General features: G+C 45.1%; 1 protein-coding gene across 2 annotated transcripts; it reads left to right on the forward strand.

Moving 5' to 3' along the window:
- The first annotated feature begins 6 nt into the window (after nucleotides 1–6).
- Nucleotides 7–14,492, forward strand: LOC105491464 (CKLF like MARVEL transmembrane domain containing 2). 2 transcript variants are annotated; one of them, XM_071084687.1, is made up of 4 exons: nucleotides 7–413; nucleotides 547–705; nucleotides 13,133–13,339; nucleotides 14,154–14,492. In XM_071084687.1, the coding sequence occupies exons 1-4, from the start codon at nucleotides 177–179 to the stop codon at nucleotides 14,334–14,336; spliced, it is 786 nt and encodes a 261-aa protein (XP_070940788.1). In that variant the 5' UTR covers nucleotides 7–176; the 3' UTR covers nucleotides 14,337–14,492. The 2 variants fall into 2 exon arrangements, with proteins under 2 accessions (XP_070940788.1, XP_011756264.1); XM_011757962.2 differs by having other exon boundaries at nucleotides 13–413; nucleotides 13,238–13,339.
- The last annotated feature ends 257 nt before the right edge of the window (nucleotides 14,493–14,749 follow it).

The following is a 14,749-nucleotide window of genomic DNA, read 5'->3' on the forward strand; positions in this document are numbered from 1 at the left end:
GGGCGCGCGTGGAGAGGGCGTGGGAGTTGGCATTCGGTGGTCCTGGCAGTTAGCTGAGCGCGCCCTCTGAGCCGCTCGGTTGACACCAGGCTCTCTAGTAGGCCTGGCCTACCCAGAAACAGCAGGAGAGAGAAGAAACAGGCCAGCTGTGAGAAGTCAAGGACACCGAGTCAGTCATGGCACCTAAGGCAGCAAAAGGGGCCAAGACAGAGCCAGCTCCACCTCCAGCCGGGGCCAAACCCCAGGAGGACAAGAAGGACGATAAGGAGCCATTGGACAAACCTCAAAAGTTGGTGCAGCCCAAGCACGAAGTGGGCACGAGGAAGGGGTGTCGCCGCTACCGGTGGGAATTAAAAGACAGCAATAAGGAGTTCTGGCTCTTGGGGCACGCCGAGGTCAAGATTCTGAGTTTGGTGAGTTAGACTGGTATCCCTGGATGGGGGGCTTTGGCTGAGGGTGGGGAGAAGGAGGAGTAGGCTCCAGGGGTCCTCAGAGAGATGGTGAGAGGCCCTTGCTGCTGGCTGAGGTGTCTACGTCTCACTGCAGGGCTGCCTAATAGCGGCAATGATACTGTTGTCCTCACTCAGCGTGCACCCCATCCTGACGCTTATTATCACCATGGAGATATCCATCTTCAGTTTCTTCATCATACTGTACAGCTTTGCCGTTCATAGATACATACCCTTCATCCTGTGGCCCATTTCTGTAAGTAAGGGGCGATGGGGAGTGCCTGAATCCAGAACGCTGATTATGTGTGTGTCTTGGCACCTGGAAAGTCACAGAAGGGAGAGACACACCCCACCTCCCATATCTGTGCCTGGGTCAGGGGCTCACAACATCAGTGGGGCCCAGGCAGAGGCAGCTGGGTGCAAGACGGGTAGCTGGGCAGAAAATGCTCCAAAAGAGCCCGTGTGTGTGTTGGAGTGAGAGTGGGGAACTCTTACCTACCCGGTGGTCAAAGAGGGCCTGAGCCTTTGTTCTCTTTAGGGGAAGGGGAGGTGTAGCAATCAGTTGTTCCTCCGAACTCCTGTGCCAGCTCACACTTGACAGGAAATCACCCCAGAAGGACCCCAATCCCAAAATTCAAAGAAGAAAATTACTCTCCTGTAAGTCAATAAAATTAGACAAAAATGGGAATTTTTTTTAAAAAATCACTTCTAAAGCAGCGTTAGGTCTCCAGTGAATATCCCTATAAAGGATGCTTGGATCAGGATGTTCAACCCAAAGCAGTCATCTAGTGGAATGAGACAGAACTGAGCAAAGTACTCATTCCTAGCCTGTTTCCTCATCTGTAACATGGGGACAGTCATATTCCTTGCAGAATTGACATTCAATCCTGAGGATTAAATATAAATTGCTTTACGCTGTGCCTGAGGACTCATGGAGTTGAATCCCTCACCTGTGTAATCACAGGGCACACCCACCTAACCCCTTGCCAGTCAATGAAGACCCCAATTCCCAAGTCCCTTTGTTCATTGCACATTCACAGCCTGCCTCCAGAGCCCTCTTGTTCACTGTTTCACTCACGTTACACTTAAGGAAATTGGCTTAGAATGGCCAAGTAACTTGCCCCCAGCTCACTCAGCTGGTAAGTAGCAGAAAAAAGCTTTGAACTTAGCTTTATGAGTACATTTCATCCTGCCTTCTTGTTAAAAGCTATTAGGGTCCAGGGATCCAGAGGTTTTGGTGAGGTAGATGAGGACCTCCAATACAAGGAGAAAGGACAGGAGGGCCACATAAGGACTCTCAGAAAAGGGACAAGCAGAGGACAAGGTAAAAGGACAGGCAGAGGACAAGTTCCTAAACAAGGAGCCTGAGAAGACATTTTTAGTTCCAGCAGGATGAAAAACCAATGAACCCTGAAAATCTTCCTGCTGTGCTTATCTAAAAATACCAGGGGAAATGTAACCAGTATTGCTTTAACTGAATGAATGGTGGGCAAAAAAGAAATGAAAACACAGAGGCGCCAGAAATGGAAAACGGGGCAGTGATCACATAAGCTGCAAAGTATGAGTGGGAATGGTCCACGAGGTAGTGTCTCAGGAACCTACAGCATGAATTTTCATGCACTCTCAAGTCAGGAAATAAGGCCTTGATCCTAAGCAAAGTGGGAATTTAGAACTGAAAACCCTGTATAAAGCCAGCACCCTGGAAAGACTACCCCCGAGGGAAAACATGGACAAAGACACATACCCTTCTTATTCCCAACACAGAGGAATAAGAAAACATGTTCATATCTGCCTGAGTGTTGAGTGGGCAGAGAGGAAGTCTTCCTTGAGAAATAGAAACCTTAAGCCTGCCCTTCGTACAGATTGGAGTTTGAATTTTTGTTACCTGCAGCCTAGAAACCTTCATGTAGCCCAGAAACCTTCATCCCTGGGAATTGCCATAAAAATTGATCCCAGTCTGATGACATTCTGCTGATATCCTCAGACTCCTGATAGAAACAAATGCAAAATCACAATCAGGGCATGAAGAGATTCTTACAAAGGGGCGGGGGGAAAACCTTGTCAAAAATGAACTAATAATTCAAAACTACAAAACACCTAATTTTAAAAAAATCCCCATTACTTAGAATCAACAAACACAACAGATGGATTAGAATCCTGAGAATATGAGATAATAGAAGAGCTATCTGAGAATAATAACATATTTTAAGTGATTATAGACGTAAGAGTCCTGAGAAAAGAATAAAACACTATGAGGACAGAATAGACAGATTTTTTAAAAGTACAGTGTCTAGAATAGAAAATATAGTTATTGAAATAAAAATGTCAGTAGATGAACTCAAAAACAGATCAGACATAGCTGTAGAGGGAACTGTTAACTGAAAGGTATGGGGAAATTACCCAGAACATAGCACACAGAGAGAAAGAAAATAAGAAAGAGATTGAGACAGAACATGGAGTGAGAACATCCATCAGGGTTGTCGGGCTGGGTGTGGTGGCTCATACCTGTAATCCCAGCACTTTGGGAGGCTGAGGTGAATAGGTCCCTTTGGTCCAGGAGTTTGAGACCAGCCTGGGCAACATAGGGAGACCCTGTCTCTACAAAAAAAAATTTAAAAATTAGCCAAGCATAGTGGCACATGCCTGTCGTTCCAGCTACTCAGGAGACCAAGGTGGGAGAATGACTTGAACCCAGGAGGTCAAGGCTACAGAGAGCTCTGATGGTGCCACTGCACTCCAATCTGAGTGACAGAGTGAGACCCTGTCTAAAAAATAATAAAAGAGGTATCAAGAAGCTAGGCACAGTGAGTTGTGCCTATAGTCCCAGCTACTCAGGAGGCTGAGGCAAAAGGATCTCTTGAGTCCAGGAGTTCAAGGCTGTAGTGTGCAGTGATCACACCTGTGAATAACCACTGCACTCCAGCCTGTGAAACAAACAAGACCCTATCTCTTAAAAAAAAACAAGCAGGGGGAGGGGTTGGCATGTGCTTCACGCCTGTAATTCCAACACTTTGGGAGGCCGAAGTGGGAGGATTTCTTGAGGCCAGGAGTTCAAGATAAAGAAAAAAACTTCAATAAAAATTTTTAAAACTTATTAAGAGAATAGATGAGAGGAAATATTCAAGAGAATGGAGGTCAAGAATAGTGGCTTACACCTGTAGTCCTAGCACTTTGGGAGTCCAACATGGGAGGATTGCTTGAGCCCAGGAATTCAAGACCAGCCTGGACAACATCATGAGACCTTCCGCTTGTCTCCACAAAAAATCAGCCAGGCATGGTGGCATATGCCTGAGGTCCCATCTACTCAGGAGGCAGAGTTGGGAGGATCGCTTGAGCCCAGGAAGCTGAGGCTGAGTGAGCTGTAATCCCATCACCGCATTCCAGACTGGGAGACAGACAGAGATCCTGTCTCAGAAAAAGAGAAAAAAAAAAAAAGTAGCAAGAATGGAGAAGAGGAAATATTCATACTGATAATGACTGAGAACATTCCGTATTTAATGAGAGTGGTGTCACTGAAAAATGGCATAATAGGGAACTCCAAAATTTTGTCTCTCTACTGTAGCAATGAGTAACCTAGCAAAAACTGTCAGAACTAACTTATTCAGAACCCAAATCTAATTAAAAACTTAGAACAGCCAGAGGAGTGCTTAATGAAGGAAGAAGCTGCTGGATTTTGGTAAGAAACGACTGTGCACTTTAACTTACCTGCTGGGCATCTCTTACCCCCACAGCTTGGCAATGGCTATGAAGACAGCAGCCCAAATTCCTGGCGAAGCCTGCTAGTGACCAGCATAAAGAGCTATTTTCGTGTGTGTGTTGTGAGACAGGGTCTTACACTGTCATCCAGGCTGGAGTGCAGAGGTGCAATCGATATCCCATTACATTACAGACTTCGTTCTCAAAGAATTATGGTTGTTTGTTTGGACCTGTCTGATGATTACCTAAGAGATTGGTCCAGGGACTTGCCTTTGTTTCACCTGCCTCAGAACTTTTTCAGGGATGAAGCAGCCTCCCAGGTAGCACTTGTCAAAAACATTTAAAGGGAAATATACTTGCCTCACCCACTTGAGACAAGAGAAAACAAGTGAGTCAAGCAGTAGACAGACCAGAAAGTCTGGGAAGAAAGAGACTGAGAAAGGAGATATATTAGGGAATCTAGAAGACTACACACATTCCCAGGGCTGGACAAATACTCAGAAATGACCTAAGAAGACCCTAAGCTTCCACCTTTGGTCGACCATTAGGCTCTGCACAATCAGGAGGTGAGAACTACGACAGAGTTGTAAACAGCCTGGCCAAATGTTGATAAAGTGCCCCAACACAGAACCAACCTGCAAAGACCAGTAATGTTTTTGTTCATTTGTTTCCAAGCATTTAGGGAAATCTCTGTCAAATCACTAGCTGAGGCCGGGTGCGGAGGTTCACGCCTATAATCCCAGCACTTTGGGAGGCCGAGGCGGGCGGATCACGAGGTTAGGAGATCGAGACCATCCTGGCTAACACAGTGAAACCCCGTCTCTACTAAAAATACAAAAAATTAGCCGGGCATGGTGGCAGGCGCCTGTAATCCCAGCTACTCGGGAGGCTGAGGCAGGTGGATCACTTGAGGTCAGGAGTTTGAAACCAGCCTGGCCAACATGGTGAAGTCCCATTTCTACTAAAAGTATTTAAACCTTAGCTGGGCATGGTGGCGGGTGCTTATAATCCTAGCTACTCAGGAGGCTGAGGCAGGAGAATCCCTTGAACCCGGGAGGTGTAGGTTGCAGTGAGCTGAGATCGTGCCACTGCACTCTAGCCTGGGCAACAAGAGTGAAACCCCGTCTCAAAAAAAAGCTGATGTAGTTTGTTTTTTTTGTTTTTTTTTTTTTGAGATGGAGTCTCACTGTGTCGCCAGGCTAGAGTGGATCTCAGCTCACTGCAAGCTCTGCCTCCTGGGTTCACATCATTCTCCTGCCTCAGCCCCCCGAGTAGCTGGGACCACAGGCGCACGCCGCCACGCCTGGCTAATTTTTTGTATTTTTAGTAGAGACGGGGTTTCACCGTGTTAGCCAGGATGGTCTTGATCTCCTGACCTTGGGATCTGCCCACCTCAGCCTCCCAAAGTGCTGGGATTACAGGCGTGAGCCACCGCGCCCAGCCAAAAGCTGACATAGTTTTAATACCAGACTAAACCAATTTTATATATAAAAAAAGAAGATCACTACATATAGTAATTTTGAACTTGTGTGTACCTAACAATATAGCCCCAAAATATAAAAGCTAAACATAGACTTAATTATAAGAAAGAATTAACAAATAGTAACCACAGCAGGAGATTTTAACATGTGTCCCTCAGTAATTAACAGTTTGATCCACTGACATGTAAAACATAGAACCATACATCCATAATAACAGGCTTTATATTCTTTTTAAGCTCACTTGAAACAATCATAAAAATTATCCTCACATAAAACCACAAAGCCAATATAAATAAATAACAAGGAACTGATAAAATATAGACTACATTCTCCAATTCAATGAAATACAGTTAGAAATCAGTAACTAAAATGTAACTAAAGCCTTGTATGTTTGGGGGATAAATCTACTGTTTTTCCCTCAGTATATGAGGATTTAGTTATATGTAGTATTTGCAGATACTACCTGTAAAATGCAGATAATTCAAATTCAAATCTGTATACTTAGAAAAGAAGAATGAACATTAACAAATCAAATGTCTATATGAAGAAGATACCAAAACAAAACAAAATAATGAAATTAAGGAAATGCCAAAGATAAGAACTAAAAGTTAATGAAATAGGAAACAAAGATTTATGGGGAGGATTAATAAAACTAAAAATCTGGTTATTTGAAAAGACAAAAGTAGACAAACTTCAAGAAAAAGAAAAGTAGGAACGAAGAAAAACAGTACAAAGATCAAGAAGAGATTTTAAAGATCACAAGGGAAGCCAGCTGGATGGCTCATGCCTGTAACAGCAATGTGGGAGGCTGAGGCAGGAAGATCAGTTGAGCCCAGGAGTTCAAGACCATCCTGGGCGACACAGTGGGACCTCATCTCTACAGAAAATAAAAAAAGTAGCTGGGTGTGGTGGCGTGCACTTGTAGTCCTAGCTACTTGGGCTGAGGTGGAAGGATCGCTTGAGCTGGGGAGTCAAGGCTGCAGTGAGACAGTGATTGCACCACTGCACTCCAGCCTGGATGACAGAGTAAGACCCTGTCTCCCAACAAACACACACACACAAGGGAAAATAGGTGGGGATTTTTGTTTTGTTTTGTTTTGTTTTGAGACGGAGTCTCGCTCTGTTGCCCAGGCTGGAGTGCAGTGGCACGATCTCAGCTCACTGCAAGCTCCGCCTCCCAGGTTCACGCCATTCTCCTGCCTCAGCCTCCCAAGTATCTGGGACTACAGGCGCCCACCACCATGCCCAGCTAATTTTTTTGTGTTTTTAGTAGAGATGGGGTTTCACCATGTTAGCCAGGATGGTCTCGATCTCCTGACCTCGTGATCCGCCCGCCTCAACCTCCCAAAGTGCTGGGATTACAGGCGTGAGCTACAGGGCTCACGCCTGTAACCCAGCACCCAGCCGGAAAATAGCTTTTTATACCAATAAACTAGAAAGTTCAGATGAAATAATTTTCTTGACTCAAAAATAAATAGAAAAACAGGTTATAAAAGAATTCATCCATGTTTTCATCTGGCACTTTTATTGTTTCACATTTTACATTTGATTCATTTGAGTGATTTAGGGATATGATATGAACCATGGTTCCATTTTTATATCCTGATGGCTTTCCAGTTGTTCCACCCCGTTACCTGATTTATTCTTGTATTGAAGAGTACGTCTTTTCTGCCATGGATTTGAAATGGCATATTTGTTAAATGCTAAAAATTCCATATGAAGGGTTTATTTCTAGATTTTATATTCAGTTCTATTTTATCTCTTTTTTTTTCTTTTAAAAAGCGTTATAATATGTCCTACTCTCTGCTAGCGCCTTGATCTTAAGACCAGACATTATAAGGAAAGTAAAATAGGCCTATCATATTTGAAGATAGCCATAAAAATTCTAAATAAAATATTAGCATAGTGAGGCCGGGCGCGGTGGCTTATGCCTGTAATCCCAGCACTTTGGGAGGCCGAAGCAGGCGGATCACTTGAGGTCAGGAGTTTGAGACCAGACTGGCCAACATAGTGAAACCCGTCTCTACTAAAAATACAAAAAATTAGCTGGGCATGGTGGTGGCCATCTGTAATCCCAGCTATTCAGGAGGCTGAAGCAGGAGAATCGCTTGAACCTGGGAGGCAGAGGCTGCAGTGAGCCAAGATAGCACCACTGCACTCCAACCTGGGCAATAAAGCAAGACACCTTTCCAAAAAATAGTAATAATAATAATAATAATAATAATAGCATAGTGAATCAAGCAATATATAAGAAAGCAATACATCATTATGAAGCAGCATTGATGCCAGGAATACAAAGATGGTTTTGCCATACATACACACACACACACATATAAATTATTATATATAATATACAGATTAATATATTTCACTATAATATATTCACATAATATATTTCACTGCTTTATTTAAAGGAAAAAATATATCCTACAAGCTGCAGCAAAACCATTTAGTAATATTCAATACCAATTTTTAGAAAACTCTTAGCCAACTAGGAATAAAGAGAACTTCCTTATCTTAATATAGGTATCAGGGCCAGGCGCGGTGGCTCATGCCTGTAATCCCAGCACTTTGGGAGGCCTGGGCCAGCAGATCACAAGGTCAGGAGATTGAGACCATCCTGGCTAACACAGTGAGACCCCATCTCTACTAAAAATACAAAAAAATTAGCCAGGCGTGGTGGCAGGCGCTTGTAGTCCCAGCTACTCAGGAGGCGGAGGCAGGAGAATGGCGTGAACCCAGGAAGCAGAGCTTGCAGTGAGCCAAGATTGTGCCACTGCACTCCAGCCTGGGTGACAGAGTGAGACTCCGTCTCAAAAAAAAAAAAAAAAAGGCCGGGCGCGGTGGCTCAAGGGCCGGGCGCGGTGGCTCAAGCCTGTAATCCCAGCACTTTGGGAGGCCGAGACGGGCGGATCACGAGGCCAGGAGATCGAGAGACGATCCCGGCTAACACGGTGAAACCCCGTCTCTACTAAAAAATACAAAAAAACTAGCCGGGCGAGGTGGCGGGCGCCTGTAGTCCCAGCTACTCGGGAGGCTGAGGCAGGAGAACAGCGTAAACCCGGGAGGCGGAGCTTGCAGTGAGCTGAGATCCGGCCACTGCACTCCAGCCTGGGTGACAGAGCAAGACTCCGTCTCAAAAAAAAAAAAAAAAAAGGCATTTATCCAAACCCACACAAACTGTATTTTATAGTGACACTCCACGAGCATTTCCTTAGAGATGCGTACTAGCTTTTCTTCTATTCAACATTGTGATGGAGATCTTAGTACAATATGATAAGGAAAACAAAAGGTGATAGAAATTGGGAAGAAACAAAATCTAATGGAATTATCTACACAGAAAATCTAGGAGAATCTACAGTGAAATCACTAGAACTGATTGAGTTCCACAAGGTTACCAGACACAAAAGCAATAGTGTTCCTGAATACCAACAATGAACAATGAGAAATATATGATTTTTTTTGGCTGGGCACGGGGGCTCACGCCTGTAATCCCAACATTTTGGGAGGCCCAGGTGGGTGGATCACTTGAGGTCAGGAGTTTGAGTCCAGCCTGGCCAACATGGTGAATCACCGTCTGTACTAAAAATACAAAAATTAACCAGGCATGGTGGTGCCTGCCTGTAATCCCAGCTACTCGGGAGGCTGAGGCAAGAAAATCTCTTGAACCCAGGAGGCGGAGGTTGGGATGAGCCGAGATGGAGCCACTGCACTCCAACCTGGGTGACAGAGTGAGACTCTGTCTCAAAAAAAAAAAAAAAAAAAAAAAAAAAAAAAAAAAAAAAAAAAAAAGCTCTTTAAAAGAAACCACTTAAAACAGCAAGAGAAACTACAAAGTGACTAAGAATAAACCTACTGAAAGATATGTAAGACGCTACATAGAGAATATAAGACTTTATTAATGGATATCAAAGAAAAATGTAAATAGAGAAACATTCCACATTCATAAATAAGAAAACTTATTATCATAGAGATATCAATTCAATTCTGAATTAATCTATAAATTAAATAAAATTTCAACCTAACATGGGTTTTTCATGGAACTTTACGGGGTGATTCTAAAATTCTTATGGAGGAAGAAAAAATACTAACAAGGATGGACTCAGACAACAAGATATCAGATTTACCATAAAGCTTTGGTACTAGCTCAGGGACTGACAAGAAGACTAATGAAATTGTTACAGATTGAATGTTTGTGTCTGCCACTCTGCAAAACCATATGCTGAGGCTCTAACTCCACTGTAGCTGTACTTGAAGATGCGGCCTCTAAGGAGGTAATTAAGGTTAAATGAGGTCAGAATATTGGGGCCCTGATCAAATAAGTGTCTTGTTTTTTGTTTGTTGGTTTTGAGACAGAGTTTTGCTCTTGTCACCCAGGCTAGAGTGCAGTGGCACAATCTCAGCTCACTGCAACTTCCACCGCCCGGTTCAAGCATTCTCCTGCCTCAGCCTCCTGAGTAGCTAGGATTACAGGCATGCACCACTGCACCTGGCTAATTTTGTATTTTTACTAGAGACAGCGTTTTGCCATGTTGGCCTAGCTGGTCTTGAACTCCTGGCCTCAGGTGATCTGCCTGCCTTGGCCTCCCAAAGTGCTATGATTACAGGTGTGAGCCACCACACCCAGCCAGTAAGTAAGTATCTTTATAAGAAGAGAGCAGAGAATTCTCTCTCCCTCTTGCTCTCTCTCTACACACACACACACGCACACATGCACACACACATACACACGCACGCATCAAAGAAAGGCCATGTGAAAACGTAGTGAGAAGACAGCCATCTGCAAGCCCGGAAGAGAGCCCTCACCAGAAACTGAATTTCCTGGCACCTTGCTCATGGACTTCAGCCTCCAAAACTGCGAGAAAGTTAATGTCTGTTGTTTAAGTCACCCAGTCTGGGATATTTTATTATGGCATCCTGAGTAGACTAATACAGGAATAGAAAAGAAAACTCAGAAATAGATCTACAAACATATGGCAACTTGGTATATGACGGAGGTAGCATTATAAAACAGTTGAATAGAATATTCAATAAATGTCCCTGGGATTTGTGGAGAGAGAGGAAGGGAGGGAGAGAGATAGACTATGTATCCCATTAAAATTAAAACTTCAACAGAAGACATCATAGGCCAGGTACAGTGGCTCACACCTATAATCCTGACACTTTGGGTGGCCAAGGCAGGAGGATCACTTGAGTCCCGGAGTCCAGGGCTTGGAGACCAGCCTGGGCAACATAGGGAAACCCTGCCTCTACAAAAACAATTTTTTTTTTTTTTTTGAGATGGAGTTTTGCTCTTGTTGCCCAGGCTAGAGTGCAATGGCATGATCTTGGCTCACTGCAACCTCTGCCTCCCAAGTTCAAGAGATTCTCATACCTCAGCCTCCTGAGTAGCTGGGATTACAGGCATGCGCCACCACACCTAGCTAATTTTGTATTTTTCGTAGAGATGGGGTTTCTCCATGTTGGTCAGGCTGGTCTCAAACTCCCAACCTCAGGTGATCCGCCCGCCTTGGCCTCCCAAAGTCCTGGGATTACAGGCGTGAGCCACTGCGCCCAGCTTACAAAAACAATGTTTTTAATTGCACAGTGGCAGGCGCCTGTAGTCCCAACTGAGGCTGAGGTGGGGAGGATCGCTTGAGCCCAGGAGTTCAAGATTACAGCGCATGGTAGAAACACCCTGTGTCTCATTTTGTTCATTCCTATAGTAGGCTACATCAGTTAAAATTAATAAATCTGGCCGGGCGCAGTGGCTCACGCCTGTAATCCCAGCACTTTAGGAGGCCAAGGTGGGCGGATCACGAGGTCAGGAGATCAAGACCATCCTGGCTAACATGGTGAAACTCCATCTCTACTAAAAATACAAAAAGTTAGCCAGGTGTGGTGGCAGGCGCTTGTAGTCCCAGCTACTCAGGAGGCTGAGGCAGGAGAATGGCATGAACCCAGGAGGCAGAGCTTGCAGTGAGCCGAGATCGCGCCACTGCACTCCAGCCTGGGCAATAGAGCAAGACTCTGTCTCAAAAAAAAAAAAAAAAAGAATAAATCTATATTTCTCAATGTGGATAAATCTCAAAAGGCAAAAAGCAAGCATTGAAAGGTAGGATACTTTTTATTTAAATATAAAAAGTGTATTTTGAAATACACAAAATAGTATACATTGTTTATGAATATATAATATGTAGAAAAGCACAAATTCAGACGGGAAAACTACACATCAGCTTCCAAAAGTTGGAGGAGGGAGGCATGAGGGACAGGAAGCGGGAAGGAAGCGAGGGGGCTGCAGCTCCATCTGTGAAGTTGGATTTCTTGATTTCAGAGAGGCCTAAAGGGGACATTGGCAAGACGTTAACATCTGTTAAATGTCAGTGGCTCCTGGCCTGGTAGAGGTGGGAGTTGGAGGTAGGATGTTCTATTATTTTCTGGGCATTTGAAATGTATCAAAATTCAAAACATTAAAAAAGAAAAGGCCTGAAACAAAGTGGCCAGGGAAGGACAACAGCAGGAAATGGCATTATAGAAACCAAGGGGAATGGCAGGTGTCTTCCAGCGCTGCAGGATCAGCTGCTTCTCACCCCATCCTCTAGCCCCAGGAGAGATGCGAGAGGAAGCCAGCCTGCTATGGCCATGGTTTGGCCAGCTCTGAGAAGTTTGGCAATGCCTTGCCAGTAGCAGGAGGGAAACGAGTATATGGTATGGGGAGGGTGAGACTGAAGTCACAGGGGATGGGCAGGAGGGTTGAGGAAGGGAGAGGTGGTGCCACCTTGTAAGGAGGGAAAGGGGTCTAGGAAGTCAGGCTGAGGGCAGCGGGTTGCAGAGGAAGCTGCCAGGCTCCCAATGAGATGCTAAAGTCCATCAGAGCCAATGCAGCCCACCCAGCCAGAGCGGGGAGCTGGCCCTGGGAGCTGAAAGTCAGTGGTGGGGTCCTTAAGAGGGACATCATGATGTTTTATAGTTGTGTATTTATTTAAATGAGTATTGACTAGGTGCTGTGGCCTAGGCCTATAATCCCAGCACTTTGGGAGGCTGAGGAAGGCAGATCGCTTGAGTCCAGGAGTTTGAGACCAGCCTGGATAACATGGTGAAACCCTATCTCTACTAAAAATACAAAAAAAAAAGAAAAAAAAAATTAGCTGGGCTTGGTGGCACACGCCCGTAGTGGCAGTCGGAGGTGGGAGAATCACCTGAGCCTGAGGAGGTCGAGGCTGCAGTGAGCAGAAATTGCGCCACCACACTCCAGCCTGCGTAATCGGAGTAAGACCCTGTCTCAAAAAATAGAAAATAAAAATAATAAATGAGTATTGGTGGGAGGAGACATAGGCAGAAACCAAATGTGTGATTTCACAGAGAGATGGTAGAAGAGGGGGCTGGTGACTTCACAGGCTTCAGCATGAGGGCATTTTAGCATCCTGGACTTTTTAGGTTTCAATTTAAAAAGCCCAGCTGGAGGGCCACAGATATGTCCACCTAGCCCGGTGTGTGTTTATCTTTATGCATACGTTTTTAAATCAGGTGGAAGTTTGCAAATCATTCCTTTGGAGGAAGCTAACCAAGGTGCAGTGTTTGTTGCCGGGGGCCCTGGCTTTGGCTGAGGCTGACTCACCTCTCCACCTTCAGGACCTCTTCAACGACCTGTTTGCCTGTGCGTTCCTGGTGGGAGCCGTGGTCTTTGCTGTGAGAAGTCGGCGATCCATGCATCTCCACTACTTACTTGCTGTGGTGAGTCTTTCCAGGCTGGGCCGTGCATTTGCTCTGAATTCACCTCTTTTGGAGGATGGGTGTTGTCCTCTGTTTAAGGAAAGGGCTTCTTTATTTTTCACAAAAATCTTGGGATCAAAGTAAAGTTTAAAAGTGAAGTAGGCCGGGCACAGTGGCTCATGCCTGTAATCCCAGCACTTTGGGAGGCCGAAGCGAGTGGATCACCTGAGGTCAGGAGTTTGTAGACCAGCCTGGCCAACATGGTGAAATACAAAAATACAAAATTTACAAAATTTAGTAGAAAATGTATTTTCTACTAAAAATACAAAAATTAGCTAGGCATGGTGGTGCATGCCTATAATCCCAGCAACTTGGGAGGCTGAGGCAGGAGAATTGCTTAAATCCAGGAGGCAGAGGTTGCAGTCAGCAGAGATTGTGGCACTGCACTCCACCCTGGATGACAGAGCGAGACTTCGTCTCAAAGGAAAAAAAAGTAAAGTAGACAGATGTTTCCAATGGAGCCACCATTTAAATAAAGATGATGTCCGGGGAGCCAGCCCAGGTTCCTTCCTGTAGCTGCCGACCCCAGAGCAAACAGTCCCACTCTGGCTGGGTTTCAAGACAGAAAAGAAACAGGTGAGATGGCAGGATGGGGGAGTGGAGAAGGCCGAGGCTGAAGGAGTAGGCATGCTTCTAGACTCTCAGGGCTGGTTGACATTTGAGGGGACATGGGGGACGTGTGACACAGCACCCACTGATGAACGAGAAACCAGGAGGGAAACTCACCACGTTTGGAATGAAAAGCAAAAGTCATGAGGACCCTTTTGTTTTCCAGATCCTTATTGGTGTGGCTGGAGTTTTTGCTTTGATCGATATGTGTCTTCAAAGAAACAACTTCAGAGGCAAGAGGGCCAAAAAGCATAAGCTGATTTCTCCTCCAGGCAAAGAAAAAGAACCCCAGCAGGGCAAGGGACCAGAACCCGCCAAGCCACCAGAGCCAGCAAAGGGAAAGAAATGACTTGGAGGAGGCTCCTACTGTCTGAAACGGCAGTGTATTTTACAGCAATACATTTCCACTCTCTTCCTTGTCTTCTTTCTAGAATGGTTTTCTTTTCCATTTTCATTACCACCTTTGCTTGGAAAAGAATGGATTAATGGATTCTAAAAGCCTAAAGTTGATGTAAGCATTATTTTGTTCATTCAGCAAAAGTTACTGATTGGCAGGGTGCAGAGGGTAATGCCAGGGCAGGGCCCAGGAGCCAAGGCTCCTGAAGTGCTCCCAGGCTACTGGGCACCAAGGGCCTGGGGGACCAGAAGTGTAGGTGTTTCCGGCTAGCGACCCCAACCAACTGGCAGGGGGTGGGGGCCAGGGCGCCGGGGGCAGAGGAAGACGAGAAACCAGAAAAAAAAAGGATAATTTTGTTCACACTG

Source organism: Macaca nemestrina, chromosome 18, assembly GCF_043159975.1.
Source record: "Macaca nemestrina isolate mMacNem1 chromosome 18, mMacNem.hap1, whole genome shotgun sequence".
NCBI classification, from domain to species: domain Eukaryota; kingdom Metazoa; phylum Chordata; class Mammalia; order Primates; family Cercopithecidae; genus Macaca; species Macaca nemestrina.

Excerpts from the sequence above, each read along its gene's own strand:
- LOC105491464 (XM_071084687.1), top strand. The coding sequence starts at position 177 with ATGGCACCTAAGGCAGCAAAAGGGGCCAAGACAGAGCCAGCTCCACCT. Across the intron at positions 706-13,132 it reads TCATCCTGTGGCCCATTTCT|GTGGAAGTTTGCAAATCATT; the intron begins GTAAGTAAGGGG and ends TTTTTAAATCAG. Across the intron at positions 13,340-14,153 it reads TCCACTACTTACTTGCTGTG|ATCCTTATTGGTGTGGCTGG; the intron begins GTGAGTCTTTCC and ends TTTGTTTTCCAG.